The sequence below is a fragment of the Cherax quadricarinatus genome, chromosome 59, assembly GCF_038502225.1.
Source record: "Cherax quadricarinatus isolate ZL_2023a chromosome 59, ASM3850222v1, whole genome shotgun sequence".
NCBI classification, from domain to species: domain Eukaryota; kingdom Metazoa; phylum Arthropoda; class Malacostraca; order Decapoda; family Parastacidae; genus Cherax; species Cherax quadricarinatus.
Window position 1 is genome coordinate 1,486,627 of NC_091350.1, and position 20,071 is coordinate 1,506,697.

The 20,071-nt window shown below is 38.4% G+C and overlaps 1 protein-coding gene and 1 long non-coding RNA gene across 10 annotated transcripts in view; one reads left to right on the forward strand and one right to left on the reverse strand.

Moving 5' to 3' along the window:
* Positions 1–20,071, forward strand: part of LOC138854431 (uncharacterized) — a 70,085-nt gene that overhangs the window by 46,789 nt on the left and 3,225 nt on the right. The gene's annotated exons all lie outside the window — the stretch shown is intronic.
* The window catches only part of LOC128698822 (latrophilin Cirl), a 414,208-nt gene continuing 396,612 nt past the window's right edge, over positions 2,476–20,071 (reverse strand). For 4 of the 8 annotated variants that reach the window (XM_053791234.2, XM_053791235.2, XM_053791232.2 and 1 more), the window contains 3 exons: positions 10,415–10,583; positions 9,953–10,126; positions 2,476–4,345 (listed from right to left, as the gene is read on the reverse strand). In XM_053791234.2, coding sequence (XP_053647209.2) covers positions 3,161–4,345; positions 9,953–10,126; positions 10,415–10,583 — 1,528 coding nt within the window. In that variant the 3' untranslated portion in view covers positions 2,476–3,160. Of the gene's footprint in view, positions 4,346–9,684; positions 10,127–10,414; positions 10,584–20,071 lie in introns of all 8 variants that reach the window. The other 4 variants (XM_053791237.2, XM_053791236.2, XM_053791240.2 and 1 more) reach the window with 3 other exon arrangements.

Sequence of the window (20,071 nt, forward strand, 5' to 3'; positions counted from 1 at the left end):
CCCAATACCTCTAATTCTCCATTTAATAACTCTCCTCTCCTATTTTTAACTGACAAATCCATTTGTTCTCTAGGCTTTCTTAACTTGTTAATCTCACTCCAAAACTTTTTCTTATTTTCAACAAAATTTGTTGATAACATCTCACCCACTCTCTCATTTGCTCTCTTTTTACATTGCTTCACCACTCTCTTAACCTCTCTCTTTTTCTCCATATACTCTTCCCTCCTTGCATCACTTCTACTTTGTAAAAACTTCTCATATGCTAACTTTTTCTCCCTTACTACTCTCTTTACATCATCATTCCACCAATCGCTCCTCTTCCCTCCTGCACCCACTTTCCTGTAACCACAAACTTCTGCTGAACACTCTAACACTACATTTTTAAACCTACCCCATACCTCTTCGACCCCATTGCCTATGCTCTCATTAGCCCATCTATCCTCCAATAGCTGTTTATATCTTACCCTATCTGCCTCCTCTTTTAGTTTATAAACCTTCACCTCTCTCTTCCCTGATGCTTCTATTCTCCTTGTATCCCATCTACCTTTTACTCTCAGTGTAGCTACAACTAGAAAGTGATCTGATATATCTGTGGCCCCTCTATAAACATGTACATCCTGAAGTCTACTCAACAGTCTTTTATCTACCAATACATAATCCAACAAACTACTGTCATTTCGCCCTACATCATATCTTGTATACTTACTTATTTATCCTCTTTTTCTTAAAATATGTATTACCTATAACTAAACCCCTTTCTATACAAAGTTCAATCAAAGGGCTCCCATTATCATTTACACCTGGCACCCTAAACTTACCTACCACACCCTCTCTAAAAGTTTCTCCTACTTTAGCATTCAGGTCCCCTACCACAATTACTCTCTCACTTGGTTCAAAGGCTCCTATACATTCACTTAACATCTCCCAAAATCTCTCTCTCTCCTCTGCATTCCTCTCTTCTCCAGGTGCATACACACTTATTATGACCCACTTCTCACATCCAACCTTTACTTTAATCCACATAATTCTTGAATTTACACAATCATATTCTCTTTTCTCCTTCCATAACTGATCATTTAACATTACTGCTACCCCTTCCTTTGCTCTAACTCTCTCAGATACTCCAGATTTAATCCCATTTATTTCCCCCCACTGAAACTCTCCTACCCCCTTCAGCTTTGTTTCGCTTAGGGCCAGGACATCCAACTTCTTTTCATTCATAACATCAGCAATCATCTGTTTCTTGTCATCCACGCACATTTAAGCATCCCAGTTTTATAAAGTTTTTCTTCTTCTCTTTTTTAGTAAATGTCTACAGGAGAAGGGGTTACTAGCCCATTGCTCCCGGCATATATATATATATATATATACAGTGGACCCCCGGCTTACGATCACCTCCCAATGCGACCAATTATGTAAGTGTATTTATGTAGGTGCGTTTGTACGTGTATGTTTGGGGGTCAAATGGACTAATCTAATTCACAATATTCCTTATGGGAACAAATTCGTTCAGTACTGGCACCTGAACATACTACTGGAATGAAATAATATTGTAAACCGGGGGTCCACTGTATATGTATTCTTGCAATGAACTGGCTGTATCCCATCGAGGCAGGGCGGCCAAAAAAAGAGAAACAAAAGTTTCTCTTGTTAACTTTAGTAATTCATACAGGAGAAGGGGGTTAGTAGCCCCTTGTTCCCAGCATTTTGGTAGTCATCTACGACATGCATAGCTTATGGATGAATTCAATTCCACTTCCCCATGAAGATAAGAAATAAAGAACAAGAACTGTTAGGAAAACAGAAGAAAACCTAGATGGGTGTGTAAATATATACGTCTGTACATGCACGTTTAGTGTCATAGAAGTAACAAGATATACCTGTTATCCCATGTATTTTTATATACGTATAATTGTGTAGAAACATTTAACAATAATAAAACACCTTTTCCATTAAATTATTTTATTGTCATATTTTACACTGATTATCTATTCAACGTATCACAGCTCACAAGTTGGAGAAGAGATGGTGGCAGAAGCTAGCTCCGGGGTCCGGCTAAGCTAGTGGCATTTATCTAGTATGAACAGTGTCTGCATGTCTGGATCTATAATATTCTTTTTACAATTATTATAGGAGCACCCTAGACTACACGACACTGCCTCCTAATACAGTGGGTTCAGCCATACTGTAAGGAGTAGAGGCTATACTGACCTGGATGGCAGTATTTACCATAAAGTAAGGAGGCACCAATGGGAGGGTCATGAAGCCCAAATGAAGTGAGGCACTGCCTGGCCTGGCACTGCTCAGAGAGGTACTTGCTGACAGCCGGTGAAGGCCCCGGAACTGCTGCCAGTGAAGTATTTAATAGGAAACATATCAGTGTTTCTCTTCCACTAAGCGAAGAAAAGGCCCGTTGGAAATGACTCTCAAAGACTCTTCTACATCTAGAAGCTTTGGCTTTTCATTAAGAAAACGTACATATAAATATATTTATTTACAACATTATATACATCCAAATATTCCTTTATACAAGTACACACTCCTCTGACCGAAAAAGGCACTTCCTCTAATAGCCATCCAAGTTTATTGGTGTGATTCTGAAGCGAAGTTTAGAGCATTGGGGCACTGAGGCTTAACTGAATAACAAATAACTGAACACTCAACTCTTGGAATGTACCACTCAAAAAAAAAAAGTAGAAAAGCACTTACATACATAAATCACAAAGGCTTCAACATCAGTTTCACAGAGCTACAAAAGTTCTGTGGCACAAACAAATGAGACCAATAAATAAAAAAATACATCGACTAGTTATCATAGCTGCTAGATGTGACGTCCATTCTTGTCACAAACACAACTGTGGAAGAATGCTTTGGTAGCAGTCTTTTTGCTGCTGTACATACACTCGACTTTTTTCTTATAATGGCAATTAAGATTCACTGAAGTTTTGAACATAAAATGCAATACAGTACGAAAAAAGTGCCTTGCACCATCAAGGATTATACCAGCTGTTGATATCAACCACACAAATGGTGACAAAGTTCAAAAGTCACAAGCTGGTAAGAACAAGTGGAAAAAACAAGTCTAAAAGACACTTGTTAATTTTGCAGTCTGGCCTTTATATCCATCAATGGGATAGTTAAAAAAGTATGCTGCCGCTCACTAACACTCACTAAATTGCTGGGGTCTGTACTGACTGGGGCGAGACACCACAAGATGTGCTGGGTAGCCATTGGTGGCAGGAGATGCCTGTGACACTACAAGACCTCGTCCACTGCCCTCGTGTATTACTGGCAGACTCTGAGGAGCCTGTGGATTTGAGGGTGATGTTAAGCGACACACAACCTGCTCACCATTCAAAACAGCCACAGTCATCAAATTCTCTCGCGAGTATTGCTGCTGTGCTTGTTGCAGTTGTTCCAAGTCTCGGCTCATCTGTGCAGCATTAAAATCTCGTAATCTTTCTTCGCTGAGAGCAAACTGTTGATCCTGTGGACTTCTGGCATAGTGATGACCCTGTGCATGATGGTATGGTAGCAGAGGTCGGGCATCACCATAGCTACGAGAAGATTGGCGACTCATGTCACTCGGCGTGCCACGTTTGACATCTTCATCAGAGAGGTCGGATACCTGCATAGTTTCTTGTCCTGCAGGAGCACCAACCACACCTCCAGATCGACCTACCCAACGTTCACGCTCAATCTCCTCATACACTGGGTCAGCTTCAGTCTCAATCTCCATGTATGTATGATTCCAAGGAGAATGAGAACGAGCTGTAGTGCCATTTCCCCGTAGCATTGCAGCCACGGCAGGAGGAACAGCAGCTGGTGAGAGCTGTGTTGTGTAACTGTTTGGTACAGTGATGACCTTGTTCCCACCTTCCATGCTGGGGAATGCGAGACCACCATCCAGTCCTCCTGCAGCATTGATACTATTAAGTTTAGCAAGATAAGCATTCTTGAGGTCTGCTGTCAGGGAATTGGAGTAGCGATGGTGGTGACTGTTCCAGCCAGCACGTGGAGAGTCTTCCTGCTCAGACCCACCATGACCTGAATCACGAGAAAAGGATTTGTATGAAGCATCTTCATCGGCATGATTAAGGGTGGCGTGATGAAGGTTGGTGGTGGTGGTTGTGGTGGTGGTGGTGGTGCGCGGGAGGGTGACTGTGTGGTGGCGAGGAAGTGACTGATGAAGAGTGCCGAGGGGTAGATGGCCCGTGACTCCCTGACGAAGGGAGCCCCCAGACCCCATCGTGGACGTGGCCCCGGACAGAAGGGGGCCCACAGGTGGGTGTGTGGTGTCCCCAGACCCCTTCACTCCGCCGAGTTGACACAGCGTTGGAAGATACTGAAAGACAGATTTAGCTTAATTAGCTCATGCAGAATGGCTAGTTTTTGTCTTTTTATCATACTACAGTATGACAAAGAATGCAGCATTCACACACTACAAATTTTATAATAATTGCACAAAAACACATTTAGCCAGAATTTTCTAGATACAAATTTAGATTTCACATCATGAAAAGAGTCTAGTATATTGAATTTCAATGATAAATAATATAAAATGAAACGAGGCTCAATTAATATTCTATGCAAAATTAAGCTATAATGGGTTAAGCAGTTTTTACTATTTAATGCTATGCAAAAGTAAGAAATAATGGGTTATGTAGTTTTTATTAAAATTGTTATTTAAGATTAGGCCGCTAAGTTATTTTTGATGCAACTGCATAACATTTCACAAAGAAAGTGCAGGACATTCTGTTCACTTTAGTAACTCTAAACATACATACACACACACACTATAGTATATATATATATATATATATATATATATATATATATATATATATATATATATATATATATATATATATATATATATATATATATATATATATATATATATAAACACACAACACACACACACACACACACACACACACACACACACACACACACACACACACACACACACACACACACACACCTACCATCCGAATTACGACCGAGTTCGGTTCAGAGAAACCGGTCGTAAGTCGAAATGGACGCAAGTCGAACTTTACTACTGAATATCAACATCACATTTTTGTAATGACTTTATTTTATTGTTTTATTTTGGTATTTCATGTTTTACTCTACTTTTTATGCTGTTAGTACTGTATTTTATACTGTAAGGTTTAGGATAAACACTGTGTACAACACAAATGTTTATTTCCCAGAAATTTGGCAAAAAAAAACACGGTCGTAAGTCGGATGGTAGGTGTGTGAGTATATATATATATATATATATAATATATATATATATATATAATATATATATATATATATAATATATATATATATATATAATATATATATATATATATATATATATAATATATATATATATATATATATATATAATATATATATATATATATATATATAATATATATATATATATATATATATATATATATATATATATATATATATATATATATATATATATATAACTATGCATGCAGAGAGCATGCATAGTTCCTTTGTATAAAGGCAAAGGGGATAAAAGAGAGTGCAAAAATTATAGGGGGATAAGTCTGTTGAGTGTACCTGGTAAAGTGTATGGTAGAGTTATAATTGAAAGAATTAAGAGTAAGACGGAGAATAGGATAGCAGATGAACAAGGAGGCTTTAGGAAAGGTAGGGGGTGTGTGGACCAGGTGTTTACAGTGAAACATATAAGTGAACAGTATTTAGATAAGGCTAAAGAGGTCTTTGTGGCATTTATGGATTTGGAAAAGGCGTATGACAGGGTGGATAGGGGGGCAATGTGGCAGATGTTGCAAGTGTATGGTGTAGGAGGTAGGTTACTGAAAGCAGTGAAGAGTTTTTACGAGGATAGTGAGGCTCAAGTTAGAGTATGTAGGAAAGAGGGAAATTATTTCCCAGTAAAAGTAGGCCTTAGACAAGGATGTGTGATGTCACCGTGGTTGTTTAATATATTTATAGATGGGGTTGTAAGAGAAGTAAATGCGAGGGTCTTGGCAAGAGGCGTGGAGTTAAAAGATAAAGAATCACACACAAAGTGGGAGTTGTCACAGCTGCTCTTTGCTGATGACACTGTGCTCTTGGGAGATTCTGAAGAGAAGTTGCAGAGATTGGTGGATGAATTTGGTAGGGTGTGCAAAAGAAGAAAATTAAAGGTGAATACAGGAAAGAGTAAGGTTATGAGGATAACAAAAAGATTAGGTGATGAAAGATTGAATATCAGATTGGAGGGAGAGAGTATGGAGGAGGTGAACGTATTCAGATATTTGGACACTGTGTACAACACAAATGTTTATTTCCCAGAAATTTGGCAAAAAAAAACACGGTCGTAAGTCGGATGGTAGGTGTGTGAGTATATATATATATATATATATATATCTTTCAACACATTGGCCATATCCCACTGAGGCGGGGGTGGCCTAAAAGGAAAAACGAAAGTTTCTCCTTTTACATTTAGTAATGTGTAAACAGGAGAAGGGGTTACTAGCCCCTTGCTCCCGGCATTTTAGTTGCCTCTTACAACACGCATGGCTTCGGAGGAAGAATTCTGATCCACTTCCCCATGGAGATAACGGGAAATAAACAAGAACAAGAACTAGTAAGAAAATAGAAGAAAACCCAGAGGGGTGTGTGTGTGTGTATATATATATATATGCTTGTACATGTATGTGTAGTGTGACCTAAGTGTAAGTAGCAAGACCTACCTGAAATCTTGTATGTTTATGAGACAGAAAAAAGGACACCAGCAATCCTACCATCATGTAAAACAATTACAGGCTTTCGTTTTACACTCCCTTGGCAGGACGGTAGAACCTCCCTGGGTGGTTGCTGTCTACCAACCTACTGCCTAGTATATATATATATATATATATATATATATATATATATATATATATATATATATATTTTATTTTTTACATAATATATAGGGAAGTACCACCTCCATAGCTGGAATGGTGACCCTCATCATATATATATATATATATATATATATATATATATATATATATATATAATGTGTGTGTGTGTGTCATGCCGAATATGTAAAACTGGTCAATTAGCAAGAACTCATTTAAAATTAGGTCCTTTCTAAAATTTTCTCTTATATGTTTAAAGATATATTTTTTCATTAATGTTAATGTAAAAATTTTTAATTTTGCTCCAAAAGAATCTTAGAAAACTTACCTAACCTTATTATAACAAAAACAATTTATTTTAGCCTAACCCAACTAAATATATTTTAGATTTGTTTGCAATATTTTAATACTAAACAAACACAGGGAAATATATTTTTTTCATTAGGTTCAGAATGATTTTGGCGAAATTATTCCATACACAAATTTTTGCTCGTCCTATATGGTAAGACGAGCATTGCTATTTAAGCCAAGATCGCAAGTTCTGCATATTTGACACAACATATATATATATATATATATATATATATATATATATATATATATATACAGTGGACCCCCGCATAACGATATTATTTCAATCCAGAAGTCTCTTTTGGTGCCGTTATAGACTGATTTTGTTCCTATAAGAAATATTGTGAATTAGTCCGTTTCAGACCCCTAAAAATACACCTACAAAAGCATTTACAAAAATACGCTTACATAATTGGTCGAGTTGGGAGCTGATCGTTATGCGGGGGTCCACTGTATATATATATGTATGTCGTGCCGAATAGGCACAACTTGCGATCTTGGCTTAAATAGCAACGCTCATCTTGCCATATAGGACAAGTGAAAATTTGTGTATGCAATAATTTCGCCAAAATCATTCTGAACCTAACGAAAAAAATATATTTGATTGTGTTTGTTTAGTACTAAATTATTGTAAACAAATCTAAAATATATTTAGTTGGGTTAGGCTAAACTAAATTGCTCTTGTTATAATAAGGTTAGGTAAGTTTTCTAAGATTCTTTTGGTGCAAAATTAAAAATTTTTACATTAACATTAATGAAAAAAATATATCTTTAAACGTATAAGAGAAAATTTCAGAAAGGACTTAATTTTAAATGAGTTCTTGCTAGTTGACCAGTTTTACATATTCGGCACGACATATATATATATATAATATACTGTGGTACCTCGGGATACGAACAGCTCAAAATGCGAACAATTACGCAAGTGTATTTATATAAGTGCTTTTTTAAGTGTATTTTTTGGAGTCTGAAATGGATTAACCTTTCAATGGTCCAAATGTATATATACATTTTTTCAACATTTGAAAGTATGTAAAAAAATACATTTTTTTTTTTTTTACATTTTGAAAATGTGTAAAAAAAAAAAAAAATTTATCTACATTTTTGTTATATTTGAAAATATGTAAAAAAAAACATAGATCTACTTTTGGAGCACTACGGATTTGAACGTCGATCTATTTGAACCATTTAAGGGTTAATCTAATTTAAAATTTTTCTTATGGGAACAAATTCGTTCGGTATCAGCACTCGAACAGCCTTCTGGAATTAAAAAAGTTTGTATCTCCTAAGGTATCACTGTACTCACCTATTTGTACTCACCTATTTGTGGTTGCAGGGGTCGAGTCTTAGCTCCTGGCCCCGCCTCTTCACCGGTTGCTACTGTGTGTGTGTGTATATATATATATATACATATATACATATATATATACATATATACATATACATATACATATATATATACATATATATATATATATATATATATATACAGTGGACCCCCGGTTAACGATATTTTTTCATTCCAGAAGTATGTTCAGGTGCCAGTACTGACCGAATTTGTTCCCATAAGGAATATTGTGAAGTAGATTAGTCCATTTCAGACCCCCAAACATACACGTACAAACGCACTTACATAAATACACTTACATAATTGGTCGCATTGGGAGGTGATCGTTAAGCGGGGGTCCACTGTACAGTGGACCCCCGGTTAACGATATTTTTTCACTCCAGAAGTATGTTCAGGTGCCAGTACTGACCGAATTTGTTCCCATAAGGAATATTGTGAAGTAGATTAGTCCATTTCAGACCCCCAAACATACACGTACAAACGCACTTACATAAATACACTTACATAATTGGTCGCATTCGGAGGTGATCGTTATGCGGGGGTCCACTGTATATATATATATATATACACACATACGTAAGTAATTTCTCCATGGGGGAGTGGAAGAGAATCCTTCCTCCATAAGCCATGCTTGTCATAAGAGGTGACTAGTAACCCTTTCTCCTATATAAATTACTGAATGTAAAGAGTAGAAAAATGTTTCTTCTTTTTTGGATCACCTGGCTTTGGTGGGAGAAGGCTGTTGTGTTACTTTTTAATTATTTTAAGATTTGTAAACAATTTAAATTCTACAGCCCTGTTGCACAAAACTTCCAGGAATTGTGATGATTTTTATAAGCACTTATATAAAATTAAGCAAGCAGCAAGACAGAAAAATGCAATAAAGCCAAAATTAAAACTTTAGTGCAAGTACTCCACATAAACCATTAAAGAACTAAAAGTGCATTTTAAGGCAGAAGAAAAGCACCCAACCCCATCACCACACACCATCACCACAGGACACTGCGGGATAAGCAACACTTCAGGGAACACCAGCATTAGCACCAACAGGAGGACAGGAGCAAGCCAGGACGCCCGGAATTTTTGAGGGTTGATGTGTACCTGAGGATGGGTCTGCTGTTGTTATGGTCGCTACAGGGGGACCAGGGGGACGTGGCGCCACACCCCGGTGATCTCTGGGGTGGTGGTGGTGATGCTTGTGTGAGGGAGGAGGACTTGAGGGGCTCAAGGGAGGAGGAGGTCCGCCTTCCACAGGTGTTGGAGGAGAACTTCTGGAGGAAGTGGAAGAACTGGAGGATGAGGTTATTGATGGGGAGGTGGTGAGGGTTGTGGTGGTGGTGGTCGGGTCTCGGCATGAGTTACTACCCACTTGGTTGAGGGCGGGCGAGGCGTGGGCGTGATTGAGGGCGTGAGAGATGGCGGGGTGGGGGTTGGTGTTGTTGTTATTAGGGCTGTAGGTCTGCTTCTCGGCGGCAAAGACTCCCCGAACCACCTGTGGGAGCCAAGCCTCACGCTCCACTGCAGACCGACACCATTCCCGCACCTACACACAGACAGACACGACGTTACTACGGTGCTCAAAAGAGCACGCCTCTATACTACTCACAAACCTCAATTAAAATGAACGTAAATTTAAGCTGAAGCAAAACATTAAAAGCATTAAGAAGCCACACAGCAAACTCAAAATAAAGAAATGGTAGTCCTTGAAATTGTTTATACTGTCATGCTTCAGCCACAAACATAATAGACACAATTAAAAACAGAAACTTGAGTGTAGACACAAGACAGCTAAATAAAACAAAATGAAAGCGAGCTTCAGTCTCCCTCTTACCTTCTGGTTCCTGACGCAGTAATAGATGAAGATAAAAATGCCATGTAGAGCATTGAGTACACAGAAGGCTGCAGCAATGGGTAGAGAGGGTCGGTGGAGATACAAGAGTCCCAGTGTCCAGGTGAGCACCATAAGTAACAGCAATGTGATGGCACTCCGGAGCCAAGCCCTGTGGAAAGGACAACTCCTTATTTTCAAACTCAAGGTTTATTATTGTAAGACTATCACAATTTTCCAATTATACTTACAAACTGAATAACAAATATTACACCAACAGAATTTATACTGGACAATAAATATCAGCCATAAAAAAAAATTTAAGATTTTTTTTTTTTCAACACATCGGCCTTCTCCCGCCAAGGCAGGGTGGCCTGAAAAAGAAAAACTCATCATTATTCACTTCATCACTGTCTTGCCAGAGGTGCACTTACACTACAGTTATAAAACTGCAACATTAACACCCCTTCTTCAGAGTGCAGACACTCTGCTTCTCATCTCCAGGACTCAAGTCCAGCCTACTGGTTTCCCTGACTCCCTTCATAAATGTTACCTTGCTCACACTCCAACAGCATGTGAAGTCCTAAAAACCATTTGTCTCCATTCGCTCCTATCTAACATGCTCACGCATGTTTGCTGGAAGTCAAAGCCCCTTGCACACAAAACCTCCTTTACCTCTAATATATATACAGTGGACCCCCGGTTAACGATATTTTTTCACTCCAGAAATATGTTCAGGTGCCAGTACTGACCGAATTTGTTCCCATAAGGAATATTGTGAAGTAGATTAGTCCATTTCAGACCCCCAAAGATACACGTACAAACGCACTTACATAAATACACTTACATAATTGGTCGCATTCGGAGGTGATCGCTATGCGGGGGTCCACTGTATAGGATTAATATAAGAACATAGGCTTTCCCAAAGTGATTCAAATTTTATATAAAAAAGAAAAACTATTGTATCGATCAGCTTTATATTCATGGCAAAATATAAAAGCAGATAATTGTACATCTCACCCAGCTTGATAAAATATATAAATAGAAGACCACCACACTGCATGCTACCATGCACCATGTTGCCAATATACGTAGTTCGATTGACATTTTCTTTCTAAACAACAAGCTTCACTGTAAATAACCACCGTTTGATGGAATATTTTCCCGTTTTGTCTTGGGGCAAGACCATAGTTAGGGGAAGGGCTAGTATCATTCCAAGGTGTGGAAACACCCACACCCATGCAGTCAATAGCCGTTATAACTTGTTCAATATCACGATTTTTTTTTTTGTGTTTATCTGCCTATTTTTAATGTTTTCATCACCATGGTGCTTTTCTGGATAATGTTGGTAGAATTACCAACAGTATGTTAAGTAAAAAGAACTTAAGTGCAACTAATGCAACATTTTACTGTGGCAACATTTTGCTCTCCAGGGGCTTTGTCAAGCCATTAACAACTTGACAGAGCTCCCAGAAAGTGAAACATTGCCACAATACAATGTCATATTAGTTGCACTTGTGTTCTTTTGTCTTTTCTGGATATTAACTTTGGCACTAAAAAGAAATACCACTGATACCGAAGGAACCATGAAAAAGTTTAAGAGTCAAACTACATCTTGTATGAAAACACTGGTGATTACTGATATGCTTAGCTGTTTGACTGTTTCGGTCGTATATGTATACTATTTTGATGAAAATAGTTGCCAATAACCAAAATTCATGAAAACTGAGACTCACGAAAACCAAGGGTTCACTGTATATAAATACAGTGGTGCCTTGACTTAAGAGTGCCCCAACTTACAAGTTTTCTGAGTTATTAGCCATCGCTCGGTCGATTATCCGAGTTACGAGCGAGTATCAGATATGCTGCCACTAATTGGCAGCATATCTGAAGTCAAATCCAACTCTGTACCCAGAGGAATGTCAGGTACTTTGTCCCATGACACATGCTCTTCCAAGACATGACTGAAAGGATAATACTCCTACACTAATCCCAGATTGTACTGAGGGACCTCGTCCCTTGTTTGATTCTCGTATAAATCCGGGAAAGAGAGAACCTCCATTTCAACACAGTTTTTTCAAGAAACATTAGTTAAGGTAGGTGGAGTAGATATAGTGGCGGGTGGAGTAGTGGTGGTGGTGGGTGGAGTAGTGATGGTGGTGGATGGAGTATACAATATTTCTTATTTACAAATAAGTTTTTCTCATTTAAAAACCTGTAACAAAAAAATTTGGGGCGTTTTTTTGGGGGGCTGGAACAGATTAATGGCATTTCAGTTAATTTCAATGACGATGAGGTTTTTCAATGATATACTAGCAAACTGAGTTACAAGCTCAGTCACAGAACGAATTAAACTCATAAGTCAAGGTACCACTGTATATATTATTGTACCCATCGTTCATGGGTACAATATTATAAATTTTTGCACGTTGGGCTAATATACCAAACAGGGAGTAGAATGAAATTAGCTCAGAGGTATCCACACCACTGTATGTTCTTGGATGACGAGTACAACACCTAGCTTGGCTGAGTGCATCATTCTTGAGAATTGTGTGGTCAAATTGAATAGAGCATCATGTATCTTTTGCTCACTATGACGCGGGCCAAAGCAGCATGGGTTTGATTCTTTGGCTAGTCACAATGTTGTTATTGATATATCGTATATATACAGTGGACCCCCGGTTCACGATATTAATCCGTTCCTGAGAGCTCATCGTAAACCAAAATTATCGGAGAGCGATTCAATTTTCCCCATAAGAAATAATGGAAATCAAATTAATCTGTGCAAGACACCCAAAAGTATGAAAAAAAAATTTTTTTACCACATGAAATATTAATTTTAATACACACAAACTGAAGAAGACATGCACAGTTACATGACACTTACCTTTATTGAAGATCTGGTGATGATTGATGGGATGGGAGGAGGGGAGTGTGTGGATGGTCTTAGTGTTTAGAAGGGGAATCCCCTTCCATTAGGACTTGAGGTAACAAGTCCTTTTCTGGGGTTACTTCCCTTCTTCTTTTAATGCCACTAGGACCAGCTTGAGAGTCACTGGACTTCTGTCGCACAACATATCTGTCCATAGAGGCCTGTACCTCTCGTTCCTTTATGACTTTCCTAAAGTGTTTCACAACATTGTCAGTGTAATAGTCACCAGCATGGCTTGCAATAGCTGTGTGAGGGTGATTTTCATCACCCTTTTCACAAATGATCGCTTGAAAGATGCTATCTCCTGCTATATGTTTTTCATTTATCCACACCAATAACAGTCTCTCAACATTTTCTAACACTTGCGGTCGCTGTTTTGTAATCACAGTTGCACCTTTTGCAAGAGCAGCTTCCTTGATTGCCATTTTCCTGCTCACTATAGTAGAGATGGTTGATTGGGGTTCACTATACAACCTGACCAGTTCCGACACACTCCACTTTCGTACTTTGCAATTATCTCTCTTCATTTCATAAGAACATAAGAACATAAGAAAGGAGGACCACTGCAGGAGGCCTGCTGGCCCATACTAGGCAGGTCCTTTACAATTCATCCCACTAACAAAACATTTGCCCAATTTTCAATGCCACCCAAGAAATAAGCTCTGATGTGAAAGTCCCACTCAAATCCAACCCCTCCCACTCATGTACTTATCCAACCTAGATTTGAAACTACCCAAAGTCCCAGCCTCAATAACCCAACTAGGTAGACTGTTCCACTCATCAACTACCCTATTTCCAAACCAATACTTTCCTATGTCCTTTCTAAATCTAAACTTATCTAATTTAAATCCATTACTGCGGGTTCTCTCTTGGAGAGACATCCTCAAGACCTTATTAATATCCCCTTTATTAATACCTATCTTCCACTTATACACTTCGATCAGGTCTCCCCTCATTCTTCGTCTAACAAGTGAATGTAACTTAAGAGTCTTCAATCTTTCTTCATAAGGAAGATTTCTAATGCTATGTATTAATTTAGTCATCCTACGCTGAATATTTTCTAACGAATTTATGTCCATTTTGTAATACGGAGACCAGAACTGAGCTGCATAATCTAGGTGAGGCCTTACTAATGATGTATAAAGCTGCAGTATGACCTCTGGACTTCTGTTGCTTACACTTCTTGATATAAATCCCAGTAATCTATTTGCCTTATTACGTACGCTTAGGCATTGCTGTCTTGGTTTAAGGTTGCTGCTCACCATAACCCCCAAGTCCTTTTCGCAATCTGTATGGCTAAGTTCTACATCATTTAACTTATAAGTACTAGGATTATGGGCACTCCCAAGCTTCAGAACCTTGCATTTATCTACATTGAACTGCATCTGCCACTTTTCTGACCAAGAATGGAGTTTGTTTAAATCCTCCTGAAGTTCCATAACATCTACGTTTGAATCATTAGCACCCTTGGTCTCGAAGGGTTGGCACTAGGAGCTTTCTTGGGGCCCATGGTGACTTATTTTGCAGAAACAAACACCAAAAACAGTGATAATATGGATAATATGGAATGTACCGAATGTATCCTTGGATCCGCGCACACTGGCTGGCTTGTAAACACTGGTACACACGGGAGTTCAGGCCACAAGTGGACACGTCTCGTACGAATTGTATCGCATAAAAGGTTTTGTATCGGGAAGCGAGGCAAAATTTTTTTCGATCAAATGCATCGGCAACCGAATTTATCGGATACCGGTAACATCGGGAAACGGGGTCCACTGTATACATATACATTTTATATATATATATATATATATATATATATATATATATATATAATATGAATAACAACACTGCAACTAGCCAGGGGATCAAGCCCGTGTTGTTTTAGCCCGCCTCATGGCGAGTGAAAATTCACGATGCTCTAGCCATATAATCCTATGGTAGGACTGTATGGTCCGGTGGGTTAGTGTGTCACGAATTTGCGCTCACCATGATGCAGGCTAAAACAGCACGGATTCAATCACCCGGCTAGTCGCAGTGTTGTTATTGATTAAATACCACTTTTTATATTGTATTTTTATATATGCTTTTAAACTGTTGTATCTGGGTGCCTCTGCAAAAACAGTGATTATGTATGAGCGAGGTGAAAGTGTTGAATGATAAAAGTATTTTTGTTTGGGGGATTTTCTTTCTTTTTGGGTCACCCTTCCTAGGTGGGAGATGGCCTACTTGTTTATATATATATACGTATATATATATACACCTACCATCTGACTTAAGACCGAGTTCGGTTCCGAGAAACTGGTCATAAGTCGAAATGGTCGTAAGTCGAACTTTACTACTGAATATCAACAAAACATTTTTGTAATGACTTTATTTTATTGTTTTATTTTGGTATTTCATGTTTTACTTTACTTTTTATGTTGTTAGTACTGTATTTTATACTGTAAGGTTTAGGATAAACGCTGTGTACAACACAAATAGTTGTTTATTTCCCAGAAATTTGACATAAAAAAACACAGTCGTAAGTCGAGTGGTCGTAAGTCGAATGGTAGGTGTGTATATATATATATATATATATATATATATTATATATTATAGGTAGTAGGTTGGTAGACAGCAACCGCCCAGGGAGGTACTACCGTCCTGCCAAGTGAGTGTAAAACGAAAGCCTGTAATTGTTTTACATGATGGTAGGATTGCTGGTGTCCTTTTTTCTGTCTCATGAACATGCAAGATTTCAGGTACGTCTTGCTACTTCTACTTACACTTAGGTCACACTACACATACATGTACAAGCACATATATACACACCCCTCTGGGTTTTCTTCTATTTTCTTTCTAGTTCTTATTCTTGTTTATTTCCTCTTATCTCCATGGGGAAGTGGAACAGAATTCTTCCTCCGTAAGCCATGCGTGTTGTAAGAGGCAACTAAAATGCCGGGAGCAAGGGGCTAGTAACCTCTTCTCCTGTATATATTACTAAATGTAAAAGGAGAAACTTTCGTTTTTCCTTTTGGGCCACCCCGCCTCGGTGGGATACGGCCGGTGTGTTGAAAGAAAGAAATATATTATATATATATATATATATATATTATATATATATACGTATATTTTATATATATATATATATATATATATATATATATATATATATATATATATTAATATATTGTATACATACATATACAGCCTCTCCTCACTTAGGAATTCGGTCCTGGATTTCATACGTGATCTTGATTGTCGACTGACAACTCTCAGATCACATGATCACCAGAGTCCACAGCATGGGTCTCAATCAGTATAGCGACACATACTGTAAACATCTCTTGAACTTCTGCTGTGCATCTTGTGAAGGTAATGAAACCACAAGTATGAAATTTGATGGAAGTTAGCAGTCTCGGCGATACCTAACGCATTGCCGATTTTACTCACTTTGAGCCCTATTTTGGGCCAATTTCATTGTTCCATTTGACCAAAGTTATAGCTGTTTCGCTAGAACTTCGTTTATTCTATGAGTTGAGTACAAGAAACTGCCCATTTACTTATTTCAATTACCTGATAAAGTGGTCTGAAATTACTAATTTGGCCAATTTCACACAAAATTCAAGAACGGCAAATTTCAAAATAGGATCCAGTATAAGCAGTGCAGACATTCCTGGCACTAAAATAACATTTTATCTGTTCATTAGTCACATCTCCAGGCCCCTTTTATATTACACTTCCTTTCATTTTGAATTTTTATTCACACAAAAAAATAGATTTACTGTTATTCAGACTACTGCATAATTGGTACCCACCCACGTTACCATACTCTGAAAAACTTCCCCTCGTTTTCTCCTGTTGCTACTTTTGCAACATTGCACAGCTCCTGATGACACACTGAGAAGTGTGAAAATAACTATCATTAAGACTTAACCCCCCCCCCCTGTGGCTTGTTTTGGATTGTTCAGATCGCCTGTCTGAGATTGTTTTGCATACTGGCTGTCACTCGCCAAACATTCGGTAATTTAATCGCTTATCTTGCCAGAAGCATGCTGCAACATTCCCATTCAGCCTCCCAAGTGCTTCCTACTACCAGGACTCAAGTCCAGCTAACCCATTTCTCCTTGCACTATAATGGGTACACAAGGTTTAAGAGCTATACTGATGGTGAAAAGATGCGATTGTTATAAAATAATAAAATGAATTAAGGGATATAGCATAAACAGATGTTTGTCAATAATTACATTTCATATGCTTCATCCAGACATAAGTGATGTGAATGATGTTACCATTTCATGGCTTTCGCAGCATTTACTCGTGTTCTTAATTTAAAAGATAAGTGGCTGAAATGCTTATACCCAGGTCTTTTGCATATTTTTTTCATTCTATGAGATCCCCCTTCCATACAGGTTTTGTATATGGCTTTTGAGTTTATATCTGTAACTGAACAATTGGAATTTGTCGCCATTGAGCAAGTTACACGCACGCACGCACGCACGCACACGCACACACACACACACACACACACACACACACACACACACACACACACACACACACACACACACACACACAGCATACGGGCGCCTGGCAAACCTGAGAATAGCGTTCTGATACCTTAATAAGGAATCGTTCAAGACACTGTACACGGTGTATGTTAGGCCCATACTGGAGTATGCAGCACCAGTCTGGAACCCACACCTGATCAAGCACGTCAAAAAGTTAGAGAAAGTACAAAGGTTTGCAACAAGGCTAGTCCCAGAGCTCAAGGGAATGTCGTATGAGGAAAGGTTAAGGGAAATCGGACTGACGACACTGGAGGACAGAAGGGTCAGGGGAGACATGATAACGACATACAAGATACTGCGGGGAATAGACAAGGTGGACAGAGATACGATGTTCCAGAGAGGGGACACAGGGACAAGGGGTCACAACTGGAAGCTGAAGACTCAGACGAGTCACAGGGACGTTAGGAAGTATTTCTTCAGTCATAGAGTTGTCATAGCCTAGCAAGTGAAGTAGTGGAGGCAGGAACCATACATAGTTTTAAGAAGAGGTATGACAAAGCTCAGGAAGCAGAGAGATAGGATCCAGTAGCGATCAGTGAAGAGGCGGGGCCAGGAGCTGAGTCTCGACCCCTGCAACCACAATTAGGTGAGTACAATTAGGTGAGTACACACACACACACACACACACACACACACACACACACACACACACACACACACACACACACACACACACACACGTACTCATATACAACAGGCCTAGTGTCTAATCGACATGTGCCTAGGACAAAATGGTAACTAACACACACACAGAGGTATGATAAAGCTCACGGTTCAGGGAGTGACCTAGTAGCGACCAGTGAAGAGGCGGGGCCAGGAGCTAGGACTCGACCACTGCAACCTCAACTAGGTGAGTACACACACTGGTAATAAAAAGTTTTATTCATATGTAAAAATAAAAACAGCTAAATTTTGTTTCCAGCTTTAAAACTGTGGCAGAGGGAAGCCATCAACTGTGTTGGTTACGCATGTCAATCATCCTAAACCGGAAATACTCTAATACACTGGTAATTATTCTCACGGGAATTTCTGACTCCAAACCCACTCAAGTCAAAAGGTAATGACGGTGGGCAGGGCCTAATTGCCATTTTTTTTTATTTTATGTTTTTGGTATCTAAAAGACATCAGAGTGACAAATACAAATTACATAAATCAGAAATATATATAAAGTAAGAAAGAAGTTATCAATAATTATAATTATAGCCAAATTAAGTGCTAAACCCTGAAAGGGTCATAAAACGGTGCTCTAGGCTATGAAGAATATTATTTTCACAAACATTTTATTTGTTGACTGACTTTTCGGATGTTTCTCATCCATCATTAGATCGAACTATATCACTTGAATTGCAGTGGGTTAGCATTAGTACCAGTCATTATATATATATATATATATATATATATATATATATATATATATATATATATATATATATATATATATATATATATATATTATATAATACCATTTTTAAGTAGTCATGATTATAATAATCAGATACTTATAGAAAACTAGTTTCTCCTATGTATCTGGCATCATTTTCGTGGTTGTTCTGGCAATATTAACTCTGAATTTATAAAATTTTACTTATTACCGCTTTTACTTCCATAATAAAGACACTACACTATTGGAGTTTTACCTTCAAAATCTTGAAACGATAACCTGAGAGGTATGTGTAGTTACGCTACAAAGTCTTATTCAGCAACCTGCACGAGAACCAAATGGATTAGTGTACAGAAGAACTACACAATGGGGAGCCCAGATGTTGGCGACTTGGGTCTGACAAGGAGTGTTCTCCGCGGCACTGAGGTATTTTAGAAGGGCTCTCAGTGGCTGCGGACAAAGCCATGACAGACCGCTAACACACATTCAACAAAGCACAATGATTGGCTCCCACTTTCTAAGTTTTCATTGGCTGGAAACATAACCTTGACAGGACCCTATGGGAGAGAAAAGCAGTCAAACGCCAGTTTTCTTGCGATGTGCTTTGAGAAGGCTTCAACCTTTCTCCCCCTCCCCCTTGAGTTACAATTCGAAAAACTGAAAACTTTAGCGGCTAATAGAAATGAACAGTAATTTCCTTTTGTCTCGGAAACTTAAGTAATATTTACCTAGAATTCCAGAGCAGCTAATAATAATAAAAAAAGAGAACTTGCAAACTTGCCAGCTATTACCCC